Below are 20,090 nucleotides of genomic sequence, written 5' to 3'. Positions count from 1 at the left end.
TGCTTCTCCTGTGCGTAGGCTAACTGCTTGCAGAAAGCTGCAATTTGAAGAACAACCTTACAAACTGGGAAGCTCAGTGGCCTTAGGGCTGGAGCAAGGTGCAGGGGAGAAGGTGACAGGAAGGACAAGGAGATGGGAAGGTTTTCTTTGTTTATGAATGATGTTAAAGAGAACAGCAGGTTAGTAAGAACAGTAATTTTCAAATGCAGATCTCTTAACATGGAAAGTTATTCAGCATTTAAGAAATTGCATGCTGCTGCTCTTAAATAAGAGAACAAATCAGGCTGTTTTGTCATGGACTACTTAGGGCAAAATTAGGACCCTTTCTCCCTTCGGCCTCTGAGTGCTGAAATAGTGCTCACCGTGTGAACTTGCCTCTTTGCTGTTTAAACTCACATTGGTGGGCTGCGCTGGTCCCAAAGGGAAGCAATTGAATTAATTTCACTAAGGCAGACACACAGACAGTTCTCCAGGAGCGAGAATGACCTTTTCAGTATCCTCATCATCAATACTTTATTTCAACACATTTTCACCACAGCTGAAAGCCAGTATTCCCAGGAGGAATCAGCGATTTGAGTCAGCCACTGCTTTCGTAAGTTGAGCTTTCTTCGTCAGGAACTAACTAAATGTCAGTTAGCTGGCCAGGTGTTAGGACAGGAAGGTGCAAAGAAGAAGTTGTGATCCCTCTGATTATAACGTTGCCCTTCTGTCCCTCGTGGCACAGGTGATACTGTACCCAAGCATTTATGGAAATATTCTCAATACCCCAAGTTTTATCTTCAATGTCAAGATAACATTTGTCTCATGGGTTGAAGATAGTGGTTTGGCACATGCTATCTCCAGAGATTTATGTGATACAAAGTGATTCTGTTAAGATGTGTGCAAACAAGCAACAATTAAGCAGCAATTTCTAAGCAAGTGAAAAGCCAAGATAAAAGAAATACAAGGGTTGCTACGAGTATGCAGAAGTGGGAATTATTAGAATGTTTTGACCTTTTCTGCGAAGCTCTAGCAGCTCTTTATTAAACATACACAGAGGATAACAAGTAATTAGAATTAAATCACAGATGCCAGGAAACCATCTTCATTGCTGATAACTCTGGTTGCTAACAGTGGAACACTTTCAGTTTGATTGATTGCAGCTCCAGATTTTGGAATACATAGCAATTTGAGATGGGGAGGAAGGTTAGGTATTTTATTAGTCTTACTACATCACTTTTTATTGGATTAAAGTCTGTGACATTGTGTCTCAAACACAAAATAAAACCTGACAAGGTATGAAAAGACAGCCTAAATTCCATTGCAGTATGGAAAACTGAAATTCCAGGAGCAGAGCACAGTAGCGCAAAAGCAATTGGCTTCTCTGCTGTCAGATCTTTCCACTGGGACAGATTCCCCTACCGGGTTTCAAGACATAAGAAAATGGATTTCGTCACTTCTTCAGTATTCCCTAGTTAGATGTGATTACATTGAGCTGTTGGTAGATGGTCTTTTAGATCCTCACTGTAATGAGGGAGGAGCTTCTAGGCTATACTGTCTCAGATTTCAAATCTCAGTTCTCCACTTCTCACTTTCAACTGTATGAGCTTCTTGCTGTATCCAGGACCAGTGTCCTCTGCAGCTTTCTGGCTCATGCAAGTGCTACAGCTTCCAGAGCTGTAGAAAGAATAGTGCAGAACTGCATAGAAGAGAAGCTGGTCCTGCCTTGATTTCATGATGGAAAAAAAAGAATTTAAACCTCAGGGGGATTAGGAAATGTTCTTTGAGGGCTTGATCATTTTGCTGTCTAAGAGGGCTACTTCAAAGTAATGTTTTAATAGAGGGCATAATAGGCTTGTGTTTGACTCATCTTTTGTAAGTTTTAGTTGCTTTGAGGAAAGTTCCCTCCTTTGGTGGAGAAAACCTCTAAAAGCCAAGGAAATGTGGGTTCAAATATTTTGTTTCTGGATTGTTCGGTATGGTTTGTTTCAAATCTGGGTTTGTTTATGTCCCCTGGACGTGTGCTGATAGTACTACTGAGAGCACTTCTGTGATCAATGTTAATCAGCAACTTGTTTCCTTCAGCAAAGCCTCCAGTTATACACATTCAGGTGGAAACACCTCTGCTAAGATCACAGAGGCGCAGCAGCATTTCGTTAAAAATCTGATTTCAACTCAATACCAAAACTTCACCTGCCCCTTTTGCATGAAATTGTCCCATTAGGATATTGTACTAAATATTTCTAGCTTAAGCTGGTCTCCTTGGTAGCATTAGACTTCGTCAGCGCTTGGTAATGAAATAATAGTTGCTGAATTGCCTTTTTATCCATTTATTGACCTTGGCTATTGCTGCTTCTTTGGCACAACTGAGAATATTGAGTATTTTGACTAATGTACATGAACACAGGAATTCATAATCCCATTTTATTGTACCTACAGGCAATGGAAGGCTTAGAGATTCCTTTGCTATTAGTTTTGCTTCACATTATACTCCTGGGTAGACCTGTGGTCTCTATAACTATTACCGAAATTATGGGAAATGCAGCTGTAGGGCTTCAACCTCTTACCACCACTTGTTGCTTTTCCGTTGGAAATAGAATTATGTTATACATCCTTGTATTTCCAGAAAAGTGGTGAAAGATCAGCTGCTTAGTCTTTGAGAACTGCATGGCTTTAGAAAGTCTTAAATTTTATGCATGTAGATATAACATTCAGCATGTTATATTACCTGGTACTTTCCTCTTTGCCCCCCTCCAAGTTTTCTTTGTAGTTTCTTTACACAGTCTTACTGGTGCTCTGAAGGTTGTTTGTCATGTACTATTTTGTAAAAGAGAGCTTGGCTAAGATAGTAGGTATTGCAGCCTCAAGCTTCATTGCATTCGAAACTGGAACCATTGAGGGCAAAATCCTGGAATAAGAATGTTCAGGCCCAGTTAATATTTGCTCTGCAGTTCTGTGTAAGATCCAGATTCCTTTGAGTTTGTCCCCTGCAATGTCTAAAAGCTTCAAAAATCAGTTGAAGAGAGAAACTGTATTGGTTTGTACCAGAAAAGTGCAGGTTATACCGCATCTGTTGTTAGACAATTTGCATACTTCTGTGTCCTCATGTAATTAATGCGGCCCCTTAGGACTTACCAAGACTATATGGCAGGTACCAGCTGTTGTTGATACAGAATATGAGCTCAACATACCTTCACTCTCAGCAGGTACGACATTCTTTAGATGAGACAGGTATGAATGAAAGGACTGGAAAGCATCAATCCATAATGCCCAATTCAAAAGGATCTTTTTTGGTTGTAAGGGTTTGTCTGTGTGTGAACTCACAGTTTAGGATTTCTGTTCTGAAACATCTTGTTATGTTTTTCTTCTGCCATCCTACTTCCAGGAGTAGAATCACTTCCTTCTCTATGTGATTGAGCAGGCTGCCTGGCAACACAGAGGGCTAGGGCTCTACTTCAACAATATTTTCCATAATCCAGGATAATGCGGGATGGAGGCATATTACAAGCCTCAGGATGCTCTTCAGCCTTAATGAATGAACAAAGTCCGAAATGGTCCCTTCAGCATCCATGTCTCTGGATCCAGAAGGCAGAGGAATTGCTGACTGTCAAGATGTCTGAATTTGTCTCACAGTACATCCAGTTTTTTAATTAGTACATGAAATTTCTTGTAGTTGAAAAACTGCTGTCAGTTTGGAGTCCTACACTTAGATTTTTCCGCAGTGCTGGTAATGTTTAACAGAAGCTTTGTTACTGATAGCACTTAAGAAGACAGGAAATAAGGAATCACTGTTCTTCAGCAGGAAATCTTACTAGCACTCACAAAGCTCCACAGAAAGCCTTTTGCCTTTATTCATGATAGTAAAAGGTCACCAAATAAAGAGACTTTTTTCCATCCACCCCAAACAGAGCTATAGGCACATAGGCTTTATTTTTGAGTTTGGGAACCCAACTTAAGCATCATCAAACAGAAGGTAGATATGGAGACACATTAGTATTTAAATATTGTGGAGTGTGGGCAGAATACAAAATTGGCAGTTTCTCATCTTTTATAAAAGACTAATAAAAGAGAAACTTGACCACTACATTTTACAAGACAGTCATTTGAACATATTTACTGTATCAGGAATCAACATTTCTGTGAAGCTGGTGTTACCGGTAGCTGAAGTCTCAACTCTTCATCTTCCACATCTGCTAAGCACTCTGACAGCTGGCTTGCATAAAGTCACGAATAAATTATTCACAATTCACTTGCTCTTTGAAGAGTGTTTACATCAGTCAATAGATTTACTTAGGACAGAACAGAAACCAAACTACTCAGACAAGCTTGGGTTCCCTGTCAAATGCACTCCTTCCTTTTTTGCCTTAAGCAAAAAGTAGTCAGATATCTTGATGTTGTCACCTTGCTGAGCTAATGCTACTCCATAGAGCTAAGGTCACCACTGAGAAACTTCAGTTGTTTCAGAGCAGAACTGTCTACCCTCCCAAGCCATCTCTTCCAACAGCGTATTTCTCAGTGGTACAGTTGTTCATTTTCTCTTTACTTAGATGGCACTCTAATTAATATCAGAATGATTATGGTAGGAAGTTGTGTCTGAGGGAGACCTTTTGGAGCTTTATGTGAATGTCTTACATGCAAGTCTGGGTAGCTCATCAGAGGAGGGGAAGTTGGTACTGTCTATCAGCTATATCAGAATGGGTCCCAGCCCTTTGTCACTTCCTAGGCAAGGTGCACACAGGTGCGTATTTTTCTAATTGTGCCTTGTTCATGTTCCATGGAAGTTTAGTTTTCTAAGCAAGTTTTCTCATCTGTCATTATCAATAGTGTATTTTTGGGGTTTTGTCCAAAATGTTACTGAGCTTTTTTCTAAAGCTATCCGCAGTAGCTCCAAGATGTCTTTCCAGAACAGTTCTGAAAGACTTGATTTTTGAATGGGTATTTCCACATGCACCTTACAATTGAATCTCATCTGACATATTATTGTTTACTCAGTCAATATCATAAAATACTTCTATATTTCACTGTCAATTTTTTGGTTTTAATACTTCCTTATCAACAGTCTTTTTCATCTCACTGTTCATCCATTCCCCCAGGTGACTGGGTATATTGGGCAGTGCACATTCTGGCACAGATTCTTGGGGAACTTCCCTGGGAAAACTCTCCATTGTGACAGCCTGACTATTTGTTGCTGCCTTTTATTACTTACTAATTAACGGGCTATTAAAATCTGTGAGTCAGTGACCTCTTTTATTCTATGGCACATAGCTCCATTATGTAAGGGAGTTCGTGAATGTGTCTCCCCTTTAAAGTCTTTTAAATGAGTATAGTGTATGTTTACTCTGAATCTGTAATACAGTATCTTCAAACAATCTTCTACCTAAAACCACATTATCTTCTTGGTCACCAGTTTTAATTCACCTTTAAAACATCATCATTTTAACGTAATTCCCTCTTTGAAACTAAGCATTACCACAGAGGTGTTTTGTAGCCTTTTAAAAGCCTTTAAGCATGTTGAACTTGCATACATTGTGTTTGCTGTTGGACACCAATACAGAGTAGCTGCTCAGTAGAGACATTTTGAATCAGAGCCTGCACACAGCTCGGGGCCAAGTCGAGTGATGCTTTGTCCATTTGAGATTCTTAAACCAGCTGCTCCAAGAAACAGTCAGTAAATCTGTTAAATACAGCCCTGGGTCACAGCCTGGTGGGGCAACTGAAATTCCCATTTTTATGAAGTATTCTGCCTTTGCAGTCTCTCAGATATTACAAATGGAGTTTAGTCATTCCAGGTACTATCACTATTTTGTATGGCTTTAGTCCGGTATTTTTCCTGTGTAGGCATGAAATTACTTGTCATACAATTAACTCCTAGCTTTCTGTAACATGTATTGCTACTTCATCCATAGTACTCCTTTGTCATTGCAACATTAAATTATACCCAGTGATGATGGTAAGAAAAGGAAAATCCATAACATGGTGATAGATCAAAAGCTGCTGCAATTTTTAGTGTAGGTTAGATAAATAAGAACTGGTAGTTTAGCACTAGATAACTAGTTACATTTTATTACTACTTTTTTTTCTGAGTCAAACCTCCAGGTCTTTTGAGACTTAGTGTTCTAAAGTCCTAACATTCAAGCTGCTTGTTCCTCAGCAGTGTGTTGTAAATAGCCTGAAGGAATTATTTGTTGTTTGTTTTGTTGTGTGTTTTGGGTTTTTTTCCAAAACAATATGAGAGTGATAATGACATGCTTCTGTGGTTGGATATACTGGAAATATGCAACCTGTAATCCTCCCCTCTCCCTTTTTCAGACACAAAAATGCAGGGGCCAGTGTACCCTGTCTATATGGTTATGGGAATTGGAGAGCTGATTATGGCTGTAAACAAAATGTTAGTGCCATAATTCACCATCCATTATAAATCCAAAGTAAAAAAGCTGAAGGAACTTTTCCTTGCTATGGATGATTTGTGTGCAAGTTCTTTGCAGATAAAGCCTGAAGTTTGATGTGGATGAATAATGCAGATGAGAATTTCATGCATGCAAGGTTTGTGTTTCTCTTGCTGCATCATAAACACACTGCTGTTTCTGATTATGTTTGAATCAAAACATAAATAGCTCCTGCTTTGACCAGGGATATTTAGATTGCCATATCCATAACATTTATTTTCATGAAACAAACAACTTAAAAAAACAAGGTGGGGCTTTTCATAAGTTCTCAGTGTTGGATAAGCTCAGCTCAATACCAGAGTCAATGGTGAAACCTCAATTATTTTCAGTAACAATGCACTGACCATTACCATATTGAAAAATAAACCCCAGAAGACTTTTTTGCATGGGAAAATTGTGAAATACACTTGTACGTAAGTGCCAAATGTAGACTTTGTGTTTATAGGGTCACCATTTGTTGTTTAAAGTAAATTGTTCTTATTTACATGACAGCTGAACTTCGTCCAAGTATCTTATTAAATATGGCTGCTTTTAGTTAAGTGGCTAGGATGTTGAGAAGTGACATTATTCGTTTATGACACCAGCTGTGTGAAAGCTTTGTTCAAAAGTGTGTTTTAAACAAATAAACACAAATGTCAGAAAATAATTTATTAAAAATTACTTCAGCGAGAAAGATAATCCTGCTGTTAATCTGGACCATTATATTTAAATAGGATTTGTGTTTGTTCTCTTTGTTGCATAACTTAAACCCAATTAGACTGATTATATGGAGATCTCAGTTTTAAATTGCCAAATTGTGTTACTTTCAGTGTGGGTTTAAGAGAAGGTAGAGGAAGGAGAGAGCATCTCTTCCATCCCTCTGCTCTGCCCAGACCAGCATCACTCAAACCATTCCTGTTAGCTATTTGTCTAAAAACCTTCAAGGCTGGAGACCGGACAGCCTCCGCAGGGCTGTCTGTTCTGCTAATTGTATATCCTTACTGTTCGGGTGGCTTTCCCTCTCAGATGTGCCTGGGACATTTCAGCTGTCATGTCCATGTGAACAACCACACTGAATTAGGTTCATGATCCCAGTAATCTTCAGCCCTATTGCAACAGAAGCTGACTCCAGATGCTTCAGAAAATGTAGAGATCTGAGGTGGTTTGCCTGTTCTGGATTATCTGATACATAAATAAGGGCACCATAGACCCTAATGCATGAAATGTAATCTCTCTTCCAAAATCTGTTAGCATTGCAAATTGAATATTCTTGCTAGCTTTATACAGCTTTGGCTATGCAATTGTTTTTCTCCTCTTAACATTCTGTGCAGTGAATGTCATACTTTGTTTATGCATTGTATGAGAAGCTATTTCCTTTTATTAGGCTTAAATTTGTTGTCTTTCAGTTTCATTCACTGTCCCCTGTCTTGTGTGTTATGTGATACAGAGAACAAAAGCTCTCCACATGTCTCTCTGGAGTATTCATTATTTTTTGGTTATATCCCTTCTTGCTGATGTTCTTTTAGAGATGAACAATCCATTTCTTTTCAGTTCTTCTCAAATGACATTTTTCTTATCCTTCCCATAAGGCCTAGTAATTTTGCAATACATTTTTCTGAGATAGTGCCACTGTTTTTGCACATGGTATTTGAAGGAAACCCACAACGCTGCTTACTTATACAATGGAATTCTAATAATTTCCCTGCTGTTCTTCATCCCAATTCATATTCATGTTAGCTACTTGTTTACTTTTTTTTTGACTGCAGCCACACTTGGAATTGAAATGATAATTGAGTTATTTTGCTTTAAACTGAATGTTCTTGAGGTGAATTGGAGGTTTCATTTCCATTATTGAACCCAAAGCTGAGCGTTTTATTAAGTTTTTCTGCTGATGGTGAGAGATACGTGCATGACCATATTGCTTCTTTTGTCTTGTACTGATCTGTTGGACAGTTAAATGTCACAACGCTGCTTTTTAATGAGCTCTGATTAAAAGCTTGGGCCAGGCTGTTGTGAAACTGTATTTAGAGTTGAACTCAGTGCATTGCCATAGATCTAGTCTTTACTTTTCTAGTGTTTTCCATGTTTTGTTACATATAGCTGTTTACTTCATGCCTTCTCAAGGCTTTTTTCCTGGATAACTTTTTTTCATATGGACAGCAGAAAAAGCTAAATAAAGACTATTCAAATAGAAGGCAGTGTGTGCTGCTAGTTTGCCCTTGCAAAATAATTGTGTGTACCTTGATGAAGTAGGCCTTTAAGGGTACTCTTTAATTCTGTGGATATGATTGTTTTGAAGTAATTTACCTTTAATCACTAGATATTTTTTTTTCTCTTTATTTTCTATGCTGGACACAAAAGCTATAGATGTCACTGCAACCTGAATAATTAAAATATTCTAGTTTGCACACCCTAACAATGCGACTTGAAAACATGGTGTGCTTGCTTAAATGTTACAGGTCAGACGTCACCTTTCACATTAATTTCTCAGCAAGTGAACTCAAATGTGCTTAGACAGAGCCAGTGAAAGGTTTTGAAAACAAGATTCTGCAGCTTTTCTTGTTTCACTGAACGTGTCTCATGAACAGTTGCCACAAACTAATGCTTTTGAGGGAGCTGAGAACTATTTTTATTCTTATGTTTCTTGTGTTTTCTTCGTTTTGACTACTTTACGTAATAGCATTCACTTTGAAAGATGTATAGGAAAACTCAAAGTATCATGTTTTAAAAGTTTATGTGACTTGCAAAACATTTTTTGTGAATTTCTAAATTATTTCTCCCCATTCTGGAGAAGTGCAAATTAATTTGCAGCTGAAGGCTTTAATGGCTAAGAATCATTTATATTGACTGCCACAAGAATATTTTTGTTAATTGAATGTGGTCTAAGAGCATTACACGGCATGTTTTTTGCAGACATTGATGAATGTGGAACTGGAAGGCATAGCTGTGCCAATGACACTGTTTGCTTTAACTTGGATGGTGGGTACGACTGCCGATGTCCCCATGGCAAGAACTGCACAGGAGACTGTATCCATGAAGACAAAATCAAGCACAATGGTCAGATTTGGGTGCTGGAGCATGACAGATGCTCTGTCTGCTCATGCCAGGTCAGTAGAAACAGAAGTAGCTGCTTCTGCAAGGTGGTGGTAGGGATGAAGGGAAGAGCGTCGTGATTCAAATGAAATCCCTGATTTAGCTGCTGTCTTATGTGTGTGTGTGGTGCTACAGAAAAAAACAGGATTATATCTTACATGGGGTTTCGGGGAAAGCTGCTCTCTCCAGCCTGCAGAAGCAGAACTTCCATGGGAGGTTTGTTATATGGTACTGGGAGAAGGATGGTGGTACTATTTTGTTAGCAGAGATGCCACCTGTGTTTTCTGGGTGGGAGTAACAGCATTTTCATGCAAAGAAACTGTCTGTCTAGACGCATATTGGGGTTGGTGACTGACGCCAGTATCAAGCAGATGGCTATAAATAGAAGTAGGTTCTGTATCTGTAGAGTAATTCAGCTTCGCTTTCTCAAGGGTTTGCTGTGGGAAGCTTGATCTCAAGCTAAATGCTGTTAGAAAATGAAGGCCCAGTTCACCACTGAGAAAGTCCTGAGCGTTTCACAGCTCAGATTTCATAAGCATGAATTTAATATCAGATTACCTATCATCTTCCTTATGTGAATAATTACAGAAGAGAGGGATTAATCTGGAAGTTTTAAGCAAGACTTGACTAGCATTTATATGAGAATGACATAAACAGTGCAATCCATTAAAATTTGACTCTTGAGAAAGACACCCTTGGGTTTCATCACCTTAGGGGAGAGCTGCCTGCAGACTGGTTGTATGAAGGACATATATAAGACAACAGGGGAACTTTATGGTAGTTACTGAGTATGTATTGTGGTTTCTGCCTCTGTTTGAATTGTGTTTTGGCAAAGATACTGTATAGTGGAAAAACTTGTTAGCCGCCAGTGGCTTAGAATCATGCCAAAAACTCAGATTTTGGTACAAGTACTGCTGGAGTTGTGCCGTTTTCTGCCATCACTCCATGTCTGTCTTCCAACAACAGAGTGGGTATGTGATGTGCCGGCGAATGGTCTGTGACTGTGAAAATCCCACCGTTGACCTCTTTTGCTGTCCTGAATGTGACCCAAGGCTCAGCAGTCAATGTTTACATCAGAGCGGGGAGCTTTCATACAACAGTGGTGACTCCTGGATACAGAACTGTCAGCAGTGTCGATGTTTGGTAAGGCTCCTCATTGCAGAAGAGACAGAAGAGAAAAGGATATGAAATATTCTGATCTGTAAATAGTTAATTTTCATGTGTTAGCATCCATTTCATTTCCCCTGGAGTATGTGTATAAACAAAATCTGGTTTTCATGGATTTTTTCAATATTGTCAGGTTCCTGTCAAAAATGTATTTTGACACAATAGACATAATAGAAATTATTTAATCATGAAGATTGTTTTAGCAAAGAATGGAGGTCATTTGGATATGGCACCTACACAGCCACACTCGTGTGTTTACTCATTCAATGAAGCTGTATAAGGAAATTCTGAATATGTGTTTATTATCATGGTAGATAATGTCAAGGATGCTGATAGACTAAAATTTGTTTATTCATTCAGACATTTTTGGTGACAGAAAAAATAATAAGACTTGATGCGTTTTTTGAAATAGTGAAACTAGGTTTGAAGAAAAAAATCTGTTAAATTTTGTAGACTTTTTCCTAGGCATGTATTTCAGACTCTGAGCAAAAGCTATTCTGCATAATGCTGCTCAGAAAGTTTCTATGACAGAAAAAATCCCAAGATAAAAACAACTAGCTTTTATCATAGGTTATCTCCAAATGTAAAGCCTAGTCCATCTAGCAGCTTTGCCTTGTCAGGGTTTCATGAATAACAGCCAGAAACCAGTTTCTGTAGACACTGTGCTTTCAGTGTTGCCACTGCTAAAATCCAATGAAATAGATTCCCAGATACATACTTCATTAAATTCTTAAAAAGAAAACAACCTACAGTTAGAGATCTCAACAGATGTGTCTTTTTTTTTCCAAGATGTTACTTCTATAACTAAAGCCTGCTTGCTTTCAGTTGTCAGGGATTTTGTGAGGTGACAAATTTTGTCTGCTCCTTCTACTGTCCATCACCAAATTGAAATATCAGGATCAGCGACTGGTTTTAAAGATTGCTTTCATTCTTAACATCACGTGATTCAAAAAGAGGAAAATTGACCCAGATGAGAGTTTTGTAAAAGAATAAGTTCACAATACTTTCTGCAACAAGAGGAGTAAATTTGGAGCTATGGCAAATCCCTGTGAATTTTTTTCTGCTTTTGCTCTGGAGATACTGAATTCCTTATTCTCAAAGTCTTAGATACAGTTTTTGTGAATAAACTTCTTTCCTAGGGCCAAATGCTCTTCTTTTTGCCTCCCTTAAATCCACACTCAATCTGTGCTCAAATAAGTTGAGTAAGTGGGAGGTCAGCGATGGACCTGCTCCAAAAGAAATATGCATTTATGACTTCTGTGAAGTCTGTCTTTAACAAATAGATCTGAAACCTTGGCCCTTGTCCAGAGTTGAAGGGAAGCTGACCCCAACTTCTGGTAACTGATGTGACATCTTTTGTGTACAGTCATACAGTAACTTCCATTAAGAATATTCTAGCCCAACACAAGTCTCTGCTTTGACTTTTTCATACCCTAACTGTACTAAACCCATCATGCAGAAAGTGTGATTAAGTTTGGAAGTTCAGGTATTGTAATCATAACATCTTGAATGGATGGTGAGTGGGTGGAGGTCCTCCACTGAAAGTGGCTGGTGTTCCCTGTTACCTTGGGTTGCTGGTGCATTTGTAACTGTAGCAAAGATAAACTCCAGCCCATCCAGAGCTGAATTTGAGGGCTTTCTGTGGCAAATGAACAGTCCAAATAGAAGTAAGAACTAGGCAAAACTGGAGATTTCGAAGCACTTTTGCAGTGCAGTCCTGTTATGGCTTCTGTCACTTGCAGAAGTAGGACTTCACAAGAACAGATCCGTATTCTGTATTGTGTGGCATTTATGGAGAATTTTCAGCTGCAGCTTGATGCAGAGTATATTGAAGTAGGCTAAATCTAATACAATTTCTGAATAGCATGCAGAAAAAAGCACCCAGCTTGCTGTGTTTCCCACAGGCAGTGAATATCTGTGTGCTCTGCATTGACTTCTGAATAGGACCATATGGATAAAATTAGCCAGCTAAGAAACATAATGCTGATTCAGAGGAATGGGTAATGAAACAAAATAAGAGCTAATAATCTTCTGTTGTTCTCATAATATTTGTAAACAGCAAGGCGAAGTTGACTGCTGGCCCTTGCCATGCCCAGAGGTGGATTGTGAATTCAGTGTCCTCCCCGAGAATGAGTGCTGCCCACACTGTGTCACTGACCCCTGCCAAGCAGACACCATTCGCAATGACATCACTAAAACCTGTCTGGATGAAACCAATGTCGTTCGCTTCACTGGATCTTCTTGGATTAAGCACGGCACAGAGTGCACCCTCTGCCAGTGCAAGGTAAAGAATATAACCATTAAGCTGAGATGCTTCTTTTCCAGCTTGTTATTGTGGCATATAATTATTAATACACTGAGTCTGGTCAGTGGGTAGTTGGAGTCTACACTTGTTTTAAAGCAGTGGGCATAACAGTAAAAGTGTTCAGCTTAGTTAACTTTACTCTTGCATGTGCTAGAAGGATGGTTTAATGTGCTAGCGTGTCAGAAGCAGGACAACAGCCCACGCTGTAGTGTGCTGTGGACATAGTGGGCTTTGCTTTTCCACCAGGATAGCTCGGTTGTTTGATCACAGTTCTTACTGTATAGCTCCATGCGATCTTGGAAAAACATATACAGTAACAAATACGTATGTAAGACTGGACTTCGCGCAAGGAATCTGTTCTTTGTGATACTATAGCATTACCAGAATGGACTGAATTGCTTTTTGATAATGACATTATATAGTTACATAGCTTTCTTGCTTTACAGTTAATACTGTAATCAACATAATGTTTAGAACATTTTATAGTTTCTGTGGTCAAAGGAATTCGTTGTCTGAGGAGAAAAAATAATGGCTACGGACTTCTGTTAATTCTGGTGTCTCTTTTTAAAGATGCTAAAGCAAAGGAGGTTAAAATACATTTTTCCATTGAAAATAAGCCTGTGAGGTGAATTGTGTTTTCTACCATCCAATACTGAAGAATGAAAATGAGCATTTCCACAGTAGTCAAGGAGAGGGAGACAGTAGGATTCATCCATAGATCTTTAATTATTATTGAAATTCACAGTTGATTTTGGTCTTTATTCTGTGTCCTTCCCAAGCAAGATACTTCCCAAACTCCAGTACATGATACAATTAACTACTTTGAAAAGGTGCTCATAAAAATAATCTAACTTCAACACCTCCTTCTGGGACAGTTGGGGAGTAACTGATCATGTAGCAGAAACTGTCACGCACCACCTTCTTCCTGCACTTTGCCTGTCGCAATACTGTGTGCCACAGCAGTTGCTGCTGTTGAGGCATAGTCCTTTCACAAGGGAAGCGATATGCACCAAGTAAGCATAGGCATTTGTCTTGATGTCAGAACGGCTCGGTGGTTAGAAGAAAATGCTGTGATCTGACAGAGTGGCTAACGGTTAGAAAGCCAGCTGCTGCCTAAAAAAGGATATTGAAACAGGCTTACATGCAGAAACCCACACTTTTGGTGGCATACACCGACTCCGATGCTAGAAGTCACTTTTTGCTTGGGCAGGTTGCTGAGGTTTATGTGCATCTGTTTCCCTATCTGTAAAACAAATAGTTATGTGTGATGCTTCTCTAAAGTACTTTTGAGATTTGGTGGTGGGAAACGTGTTCTCATTGTTTTGCTGCTAATCAATGGCAATGTAGAAGCCATATATCAGTTCAGCTGATGGCCACCTGTGTGCTGCTCCCATTCACCCTTTTCTCTTCAGCAAAGAATGAACCTTAAGTGTGAATTAATTTGTATCCAGTTTAAACACATACACAGACTAATAAAATCCTTTGCTACATTGTGAACTTATATAAGATCAAAACATGTACTCTGCCAAATCCCATAGTTTTATTATGGCTCACATATGAATCTGCATAGCAGTGAAGATGTACCATTTTTTCCCTCAGCAAGCCAAATCTTATTCAATTTTATTTACAGAGCAGTTTTCTTTTTGAAATACACTATCTGCACGTATTGGCAGCGTTTTAATATCGTAGTTCTGCACGCAAGCAGCTCACTCCCTCCAGATCAGATTAATGGTGTGCCCAATTTGTATAGTTCTCAGTCTCATTCGTACTGTGTCTTCTCTCTTTTCTTTGCAGAGCATCACATGGAAGGTCAAAGCTCCAGTCTAAGCTTCTATAAGCAAGCTATAGCAAAATAGGTTTACACAAATCCTTTAAGAATTCAGAAACCTGGGTATCAGCTAAAGCTGTCTTAGCCACAAAACCATTTCAAATCAGAAGTAAAGAAGGTGGACAGTAGGACAGTCTAACCTCATGTAACAGATGGAGTGAAAGAAAATGTTTGAATGATTCCGACATTGGTCTTTAATCAATCCTGGCAGTTCAGTCAGCTGAATGTATTTTGAGTACTTTATAGATAATACACACATTTTATTTGCATTTTAAGAATCAGACTTAAGATTCTTTTCTCTTAGTAAGTAGTAGTAGATGCAGAAAACAATTTCTTCAGTACTTTAATGACGTCCATAGGCAATCTGTTCCCTTAATTGCTAATATTCTCAGAAGAATGTCTGGACTATCAGGAAAGGCTTTATGGATTAATGTTTGCTGGTGTTACAGCCAGGATGTATTAACTTAAAGTATTCAGGGCTAAATAAAACCCAGAGTCCCTTCTGCCTGATCTAAATAAAACTCCCGAGTGCCCTGTCTTGTTCAACAGCTTTGTGTACTTGAGCATCTGCCCGTTACCTTTATGTCAGGAGCATTTCTTTCCACTGATCCCAGCTTCTTTCAGTTTGACTGTTGTAGCTGTGGGATACAGACCACAGAAAACCAAGCAATTAGAGGAATCATAATAGCCCATTTCCTTGGGCAAGGGGAGGACGTGATGACAATGTCATGAATCTGATCGAAAACTGCATGTCTGGTGTTTTACAAATCTGTACATTCAAATTGGATGGGTGCTGACAAATGGCTGAGCTTGTTAAATTTACTTGGAACTAATTGTTTCAATTCTCCTTTCTGTTTTTCCTTCCTTTAGAATGGCCACATCTGTTGCTCAGTGGACCCACAGTGCCTTCAGGAACTGTGACACCAACAACCATCTCTCACAAGCAGTTTCTGGTTAAAGAATTTTCCTTCACAAAAGAAGACCTTTAGACCAAAACTTGTTCAAAATTAAAACTAAAATTATATTGGTTTTGTCCATCTAAAGTGCAGATATGTGATGAACTCAATTATCTCAATCAGACTGAAATTTATGGTACTGAAGACAAGCTCAGATGTCTAAACCTTTGTATGAGGTTAGGCCCCAATCTTCTGGCTATTTGTCTGTCTGACATCATTGTGCAGAATACTTAGGTTAGTGTAAAGTGACACATTGTAATGCTGTACATAACGATGTCAAGATCCAAAATCAACTAGGAGCTCTTACAGGATCTTCCGAAGCTTTGAGAGTCCAACACGACCAGATGCAGAAATTTTTACCTAATCATATTTGGAACTGCACAAATGTGTTTGATTGCTCACTGCAGAATTCAGCAGGCGTTTGAGTAAAAGGATGAAGCCTTCAGGAATAAAGAACCTAGCAGCTAAGACGTGATATGTACAGTATGTGCGCTGAAAAAATAAGGTAGAAGTTATTGTAAAAACAAAAAAACCAAAAAAACAACAAAAAAAAACCAAAAAAGAAAAACCGTGATGCACAGGCATGGCTTCTTAATGTTTTCTGATGGGAAAAATCATCAATATTTCCTTGTTTTACTGCACTTACTATTATTTCTTGATTGAATTTGTTCAGTATAAGCTCGTTATTGTGCAAATTTAAATAAATATTTCTCTTACCTTAAGTTTCTCTTTGTGATGTCTTTCCTTTTCAAGGATGTAATTTTCACGTTTCGTTTTATTTTTGCTTCTTCTTTGCCAGCATGCCTAGACAGGTGGGCAATACAGGTGGAGTGTTGCCTGCTCAGCTCCTCTACGTATGGAAGCTTCTGCCTAGCACAACTTTATGCCTATCATGTCTTATCTTAGTTATTTTGAGAACACATAAGTATCTTAATGCATGTGAGTCATTATAGTGGATTGAACAGAAAATTCATGTGCCTGAAGATCAGACTCTACATCCCAGCGGTATGCTGTCACCCAGAGTGGGTACAGACCATTTGTGTGTGTCTTCAATCTGTTCAGATTTACAGGGGATCGCCTCCAGACTCCTCCTCTTTCCAGCTACCATGGGTTGGTTTGTCTTTCTGTGAGCTCCACAGCTGTTTTAGTTGTTTGTGTAAAGTATCTTAATGCATGGAGATCACTCTAATATGCAAACCCTATTTTCACTACTGTACTGTGGGGACAATAAATAGAAGAGGCTACATGACCAAAGCTATGTTATTCTGGAAAAGAAATACAGAATAAAGCAGTGCTCACAAATTATGGGCTGAAAAGACCGAATTTGTCAGGAATGCATCACGAGCAGTGGAGGCAAAACAGGAGAGGAGGAAACTGCCCAAGATGACATCACCCTTTAAATACTGCTTTAGTAGTCACGTTCTATTCAAAGTGCCTTGCTGCTATTCAGCATCTCTCTTACCAGTTCAGTACATTGTCATGCAACCTGGACAGGCAAAAGTTCCATGAATACTACCCCTGTGTATTATTAAGTTATAAGGGAAGTCCATGTATATGTTTTTTACAAAACAGAATTATTTTCCTTCAAAGAGATGTTATTTCATGGTGTTTCATGTTCAGCAGGAAATCAAAGGAATGCCCTGCAATTGCATGTATCTGGTAGGTATTCCCTTGAGCCCTAGCGTCTACTGAGTACTGAATGTTTTTGGAGCAGGGAGTAGAAGAGATGCTAGGCCACTGAATGCAAATAATACAAACAAACTCAGGAAACTAAAAATATGAAAAAAAAAATGCAAAACATCCCCAAATTGATATTTTACATACAACCATTGAAGTTATGAAGATTTTCAGACCAAATAAACCCTTTTCCTCACCTAGTCTATAAATAACAGGTACTCATGGGTTTTACCGTGTTGTCCACTTCCTGGCAAGCTGCAGTCAAAGCTTTTAAGGAAGAGTGTTAGCTCCTTGAAAAAGATGCCGCTTTCTCTGTACAGTGTTTTCTTGCCTGCTAGTAATTGTCAGGACTTCATGTTTTCCTCTCAGATGCAGAGGCACATCTCCAGTGAATTTCAGTGGCAGCTGCATGCCTATTTCTGAGAGAAGGTTTAGCAGAAGGTGTAACTGTTTTAAGAATTGCACTTCAATTTCATTCAAGAATAGGTATAAGACAGACATAGGAAACGCATGAAGACCAGACTTCTTTTTTTCAAAAGAGCGAACGTTGTCAAGGGCAGAATCCTTGGGCTCTGCCAAGGCCTGTAGAAAGCTCTGAAGGAAGGCCATGGAGCTGGTAGGGAGAAGGGCATGCCCTGCCATACACACCCTACGTTTGCAGTCAGCAGGATCCGAGATCCGGGCTCTGTGGCTCATGCGGTTGTGCTTCTCCGAGGTGTCCCGGGATGCACCTGCCACAGCCCAGAGCCCAGAGAATATCCACAGAACAGTTGTAAGCATCCCTATTTTGGGTCCATGGATAGATAAATTACAGGTGCAGCAAGTGTCCCTGCCTGCAATTTGGTTCAGTGCACCCCCTAACACTGCTTTTAGAGCTATAACAAATACAAAAGCTGGAAAGAAAACAAGCTCCAAATTTTTACTCAATCCTTTCTCAAAGGCAGAGTAATACGGGTGGTTAATCCCATCTTTTAATCAAATCTATAACAGTGTATAGATGGAAGACAAAGACCTCTTTCTTTTGGTACGTGCCATGACTTGAGTGTTGTAGGATCTTTCTGCTGTTGTAGGTTTGTGAAACACAGTGCAATACACTAAGATACAGGCTAAAAAGCCAAGAATTGAGACATGATGCAATAACTAAAATTTCAATGAAATCCTTGGAGGGACAGTCAGTGTTACATGTATGTAAAGGGCAGAAGTCATACTGCTGAACAAAGCTGGAAGTCTCTGCTAAATAAAAAATGAGAAAGGGTTGAATTAATATTATCTAATCTATCAATGTTTAAGGTTACTAATCAGTTGGGAGTTCTTCTAAAGGTCAACAAACTCCAATGAGATATCTTGGTGAACCTTGTTTTCATTCCCTTTCACCCCCTCTTCCCCATCTCCCTCCTGTTCAGTCAAGCCAGTAATTAGCACCTCATGTTTTAATTTTCCTTGAAAAGTAAATTTAAATATTATTAAAAATTGATGTCTAATTTCCAGTGCTGAATTATCTGTCAGACAATATAGTCCATTAAAAAAAATTATATTGCTAAATGATGCAGGTACATTGTGCTCTCTTACTGGCCTTTCATTATTGATGCACTGTTTGCAGTGTTTGTGGTACCAGAATTCAATAACTTCCATAAAGGAATTGTCATCTCTCTGCTAAGTAATTGCCCTAAGTTAATAGGCCTACAGATATAAAGGCAGAGATGTCTTCAGTTACAATGCTCAATACAATGCTATGGTGAATCAAGTTGACAAAAAGCAGCAGTCTTGTAAACTGTTGAAAAGGGATCTGCCTGTGCAGCTGCAAATTTCTGATGCTCACAGATTCACCAAGGGCAAGCCCAGGGGGCTGGCTCTCTTAGTACCCCTTATGGCTAAGGAGGTCTTTGCCTTCTGGGAGAGCTCTGCCTTTAACAATGCAGCTGGTGAAATACGGTCATTAAGTCATAGCTGAAGTACTAGCCATTGCTTTTTTCTAGGATGCCTAAAAGTGGATATTTATGCAGGAAGTGCTGTGAAGCTGCCCTCCTTCAGTGCCAGCATAGGATCTTCCCATTAACTGCTCTGGGCTGTGGCAGGTGCACCCCGGGACACCTCGGAGAAGCACAACCGCATGAGCCACAGAGCCCGGATCTCGGATCCTGCTGACTGCAAACGTAGGGTGTGTATGGCAGGGCATGCCCTTCTCCCTACCAGCTCCATGGATACGGTGAGTCTCACCGTGAATGAATTGCCTGGTTCCCTGCTGTGGGGAAGTGCTTAGCGGTGGGGTAGGTTGCGTGGTCCAGACAGCACTTGTGGGTCTCCTCCAAAGTGGGGGAGACTCCCAGTGCAGCCCAGTGATGGTGCTTAGCTCACAGTGCCTCTCAACAGGTGGGGACTCCCTTGATTTCTCAGATAAAAATAGCAGTAGCTTTAAAGTAGGACTCAGGTAATTATTTTTTAATAGTGAAACTTACTTACAGGCAAATGCAGTTTAACTTGTCCCCAAACCAGTTAAAAATTTCAGTGAAAAATCACGTGATAGCTTTTGCCAACTATATAAAGAAAATGTTTCAGAGTGATATGAGTAAGAACACTAGAGCATCTCTGGCATGCCCTGAGTGGGTGATCTGTGGAGAAGCATCTCTTCTTCAGTGCACTGGTAAAGGCCCCTGCAGTCG

At 39.4% G+C, this 20,090-nt stretch overlaps 1 protein-coding gene across 1 annotated transcript in view; it reads left to right on the top strand.

Annotated features, from left to right (window-relative positions):
- The window catches only part of NELL2 (neural EGFL like 2), a 149,109-nt gene extending 133,237 nt beyond the window's left edge, over positions 1–15,872 (top strand). The window contains exons 17-20 of the mRNA XM_080391327.1: positions 9,318–9,511; positions 10,464–10,640; positions 12,724–12,948; positions 15,668–15,872. Coding sequence (XP_080247453.1) covers positions 9,318–9,511; positions 10,464–10,640; positions 12,724–12,948; positions 15,668–15,718 — 647 coding nt within the window. The 3' untranslated portion in view covers positions 15,719–15,872. The remainder of the gene's footprint in view (positions 1–9,317; positions 9,512–10,463; positions 10,641–12,723; positions 12,949–15,667) is intronic.
- The last annotated feature ends 4,218 nt before the right edge of the window (positions 15,873–20,090 follow it).

Source organism: Falco punctatus (genome assembly GCF_963210335.1).
Source record: "Falco punctatus genome assembly, chromosome: 6".
Lineage (NCBI taxonomy): Eukaryota > Metazoa > Chordata > Aves > Falconiformes > Falconidae > Falco > Falco punctatus.
The sequence above is the reverse complement of the archived record's forward strand: the minus strand, read 5'-3'. Positions and strand labels throughout refer to the sequence as shown.